General features: G+C 39.7%; 1 protein-coding gene across 1 annotated transcript in view; it reads right to left on the bottom strand.

Annotated features, from left to right (window-relative positions):
• Nucleotides 1-1,065, bottom strand: part of LOC106940592 (programmed cell death 1 ligand 1-like) — an 11,824-nt gene extending 10,759 nt beyond the window's left edge. The window contains exon 1 of the mRNA XM_015023372.1: nt 641-1,065. Coding sequence (XP_014878858.1) covers nt 641-719 — 79 coding nt within the window. The 5' untranslated portion in view covers nt 720-1,065. The remainder of the gene's footprint in view (nt 1-640) is intronic.
• Between the last annotated feature and the right edge of the window lie 2,435 nt (nt 1,066-3,500).

A 3,500-nucleotide genomic window follows, 5' to 3' on the forward strand; every position in this document is an offset into this window, starting at 1 on the left:
AGAATTCAGCTCTGGACTTTGACTAGGCCATAAATCTTCATATCCACTGTGTCTCTAGGTTGTTGTCCTGCTGGAAGCTGATCCTCCAGTTTCAGGTCTGACTGGTTTTCCTCCAGGTTCATTCTGGTTTCAGCTCCGTCTTCCTTCCACTAAACTTTCTGCCGCCTGTCTCCCTCCTGCTTCCTGTGTGAATCTTTTAATGAGCCAAACTCCCTGCTTTGGTTTGTTCTTTCTAACTTTCAAACAGGTTTTCTGATGACATCAGAGCCAAACGCACCACAACTTTACACACAATAAGTTTCTTTTAGACGACCTTTGAACCTCCGATAGTTTAGATTAAGAGAGATGATTCTGATCTTCATCTTTCTTCGGCCCTTCATCATTTTACTGACAGACCAAACAGCTCATTCCTCATTCAAGCTCCAACATGAGAACCTCGTCCTGCTATCAAAATGTTTGTTTCCAGTCAAACCATCCGACTCAGTTTGTGCTGATTGAGCTTCGTCTGTTTATCCTCCATGAGTTTTCATGCCGGCGCCATTTCAGTACAGCAGTATGTAAACTAATTCCTGTGTCTTTAAGCTTCTGTTCTGTTAGGTCTGCTAATCTAGCTTTCTGCTGTAGAGACAACGTGTTTCACCTGAAGCCGTCATGCAGGGAACCAGAGCAGAAACCGACAGCAGGTCCAGTCTGAGTAACGTCAGCGTTCCTTCAGCCATCGACCTGCAGCAGAACTGAACCGGAGCAGAGATGGAGGGACGACCCACAGATTCAGAACCACACAGCGTCAAGACTGGATTTACTAGAAGAAACGATCTTTTCTTTCCTAGGAGTCTCGTCAAAAAGGAAGGAGGAAGGTGATGGTAAACTTTATATGAGTGACATCATGAATAAAGGCGTATTCAGCTGAGAAATGGTGTAAACCGTAGAAGCTCATTTTAATTTGATCTCCTGCAGCTGCATGGAGAAACAGCTTCAGGAGGCTGAAGGTTCTGCAGCTCTCTGTCACAGAAACGGAGAAACAAGAAAAACGAGATTGAACTGGTTCAGAAAGCAGCAGAGTGTTTCCAGGTGAGTTTACAGCTTTTTATTAACTTTACAGAACACAGAGCTGTTAGATAATCCTGCTGGATTGGAAACTTTTCTCTGTGGAGGAAAAAAGGCTTCATGTTACTAAATACCATAAATTATGAGCTCAGGTTGTTGGTCTGTTCTGGGCTTTTGGTCACAGAAAACGATATAAACATAACTAAATTAAATTGAAGCATAAACTGAATGAAATCCTTCAGATTGATGATGTATTGCAATAAAATGAAGAAAATAAAGCTGGTATTCATCCCTGAGCTCAGAGCGAGTTCCTCATCAGAACCGCTTCAGTTTTAACCTGGACCGGTTCAGGTCAAAGGTCAAGTTCAGTTCTTCAGGAAGGTCTTACCTTCCCATGTTCACTGCTCACAGAGAGGAGGCTGTTTTACATGGAAACACTTTATTAACATTATGATTCCCAGGTTATGAATATGGCAAAACGTTTCATACAAACTAATATGAACGATGAGTCAATGCAGCTTGAAGCTTTTAAACCTGCAGAAACGTTACAGGCTGTAAATGTTTCCTTTGTTTTCTGTGTTTAATGTTGATCATTTACCAGAACAAAGTGAAACCCAGTAACTGTTTATTCCTCCGTTAGCAGCTGCAGCAGCGACTGCAGCAGCGACGGCAGCGGCAGCGGCGGCGGCGGCCATGTTTATGATAACAGGTCATGAGTCTCCGTGTCACTGTGGAGTTTCTGCTTCAGACACATTAAAGGGGTTTGAAGGTCATTTCACTGCATCTCAGCTGAGTTTAAGTCCAGACTTGGACTAGACCATAGACATGAATCACCTGTCAGGTGAACATGTCACACCTGAACTGTCTGGGTTTGTAGCCCAGCCATGTTTCATGATCCATTCTCTGATTTCATGATTAGAAATATAAACTTTTTAAGAAAGTTTCTTTTTTTTTCTCTGAGAAAGTAAAATAGTGTAAAAATGGAAACATTTTGCCCCAAAAACCTTTTTCCTTTTATTGGCCAGGTTTTTTTTCTCTATGTCTCCATAATTCATCCATCTCTGAAACTCAGCCAGATAGGAATCACTTTAAAACGAGGAACCAGCGACCTGTTCTTCTTCTTCTTTATATCTATAAATCAGAAAACTTAATATCTGAAAATGTTAGGTCACTTTTATTATACTCAAATATGTTACATGTTCAGTTTTAGCCAGTAAAAACTAAATATAGATGAATGGACGGCTTCCTGTTCTGAGTTATTTAATTTATATCAATAATGTGCTTAATTAGTATAAAATATCCAGTTAATATTGTTGCTGCTTTTGTTTTAACAGTTAAACTGAAACACAAAAACAGGACAAAAAATGTAAAACCAGTTTGTGGTATTATTATGCTATAATATAACACTAACATAATAACATTAATTAAAGACACCTGTACTATAATAATGGTTAATTCAACAGGAAAAAGTGTTTCACTGATTACTCAGTAAATTATAATTATCAGAATAAAATCATCTGAAAGGTGAAAAACAAAAAATAAACATCAGAGAAACAATGTTGATATGGAGAAGTTACAGTTCTTATAAGGTTTATACTGGATCTGTCCTGTAATACTCCAGCAGAACCAGCAGAGGGCAGAAGACTTCAATATGACAGTAAACTTGGATTTAATCAGTCATTAGAGATCTTTATTCTCTCTGCTGTTATTATGCAACATAACTACTTCCTCATAATTCTCACTGACTGACTGCTGACCAGCTCTCCGTCCAACAGGTCCAGAAAATCTCTAAACCTCTGAGTCTCTAAGGCAGGTTCATGGGAGATAATCTACTCAAGCTGGTGGCGAGAGACTCATCTGGTCTTTAACTGCCTTCATCCAAAAAGCTATGACCGTTTTCAGTTAATGGAGCGATGAGCTGAGGAACCCTTACAGCCGCATGGGTCCAAAAACCACTGCTGTTAACGGTAGCTGTCTCTCTCTCTCTCCCTCTCTCTCTCTCTCTCTCTCTCTCTCTCTCCCCATCAATAACAAGCAGCTGTTACAGACTAGATCAAGTTTAGTGGCTCAGTATAAGCCCCAAGGTCATTATTCTATAAATGCCAAAGAAACGTCTGAAGCCACCATATTTCTAGACTCATGCTCATGATTTTACATTAATCAGAAGAATCACACTCAGAAAATGACCCGATTAATTTGACTGTCCACAAATCTTATTAGAATTTTAATGCATCTTTATTAAGCTAGCTTTTAGCAGGGGAAAACAGCTTCAATTACTAATGAAACACAAATTTAATATAAAAGTTTAAAATCAATCTTTCCTATCACCTTTCACTATTCTGTCATTTAATTAACTGAGTGAGGCTTTGGGGTGCAGAACAACCCAGACCCAGATGGGGGATGATCTCAGCAACAGAAGGTTTGGTATCCTTGGTTCGGGTCTGGTCCTTGGT

This window comes from Poecilia latipinna, unplaced genomic scaffold, assembly GCF_001443285.1.
Source record: "Poecilia latipinna isolate Pla-1442-1.1 unplaced genomic scaffold, P_latipinna-1.0 Scaffold3290, whole genome shotgun sequence".
NCBI classification, from domain to species: Eukaryota; Metazoa; Chordata; class Actinopteri; order Cyprinodontiformes; family Poeciliidae; genus Poecilia; species Poecilia latipinna.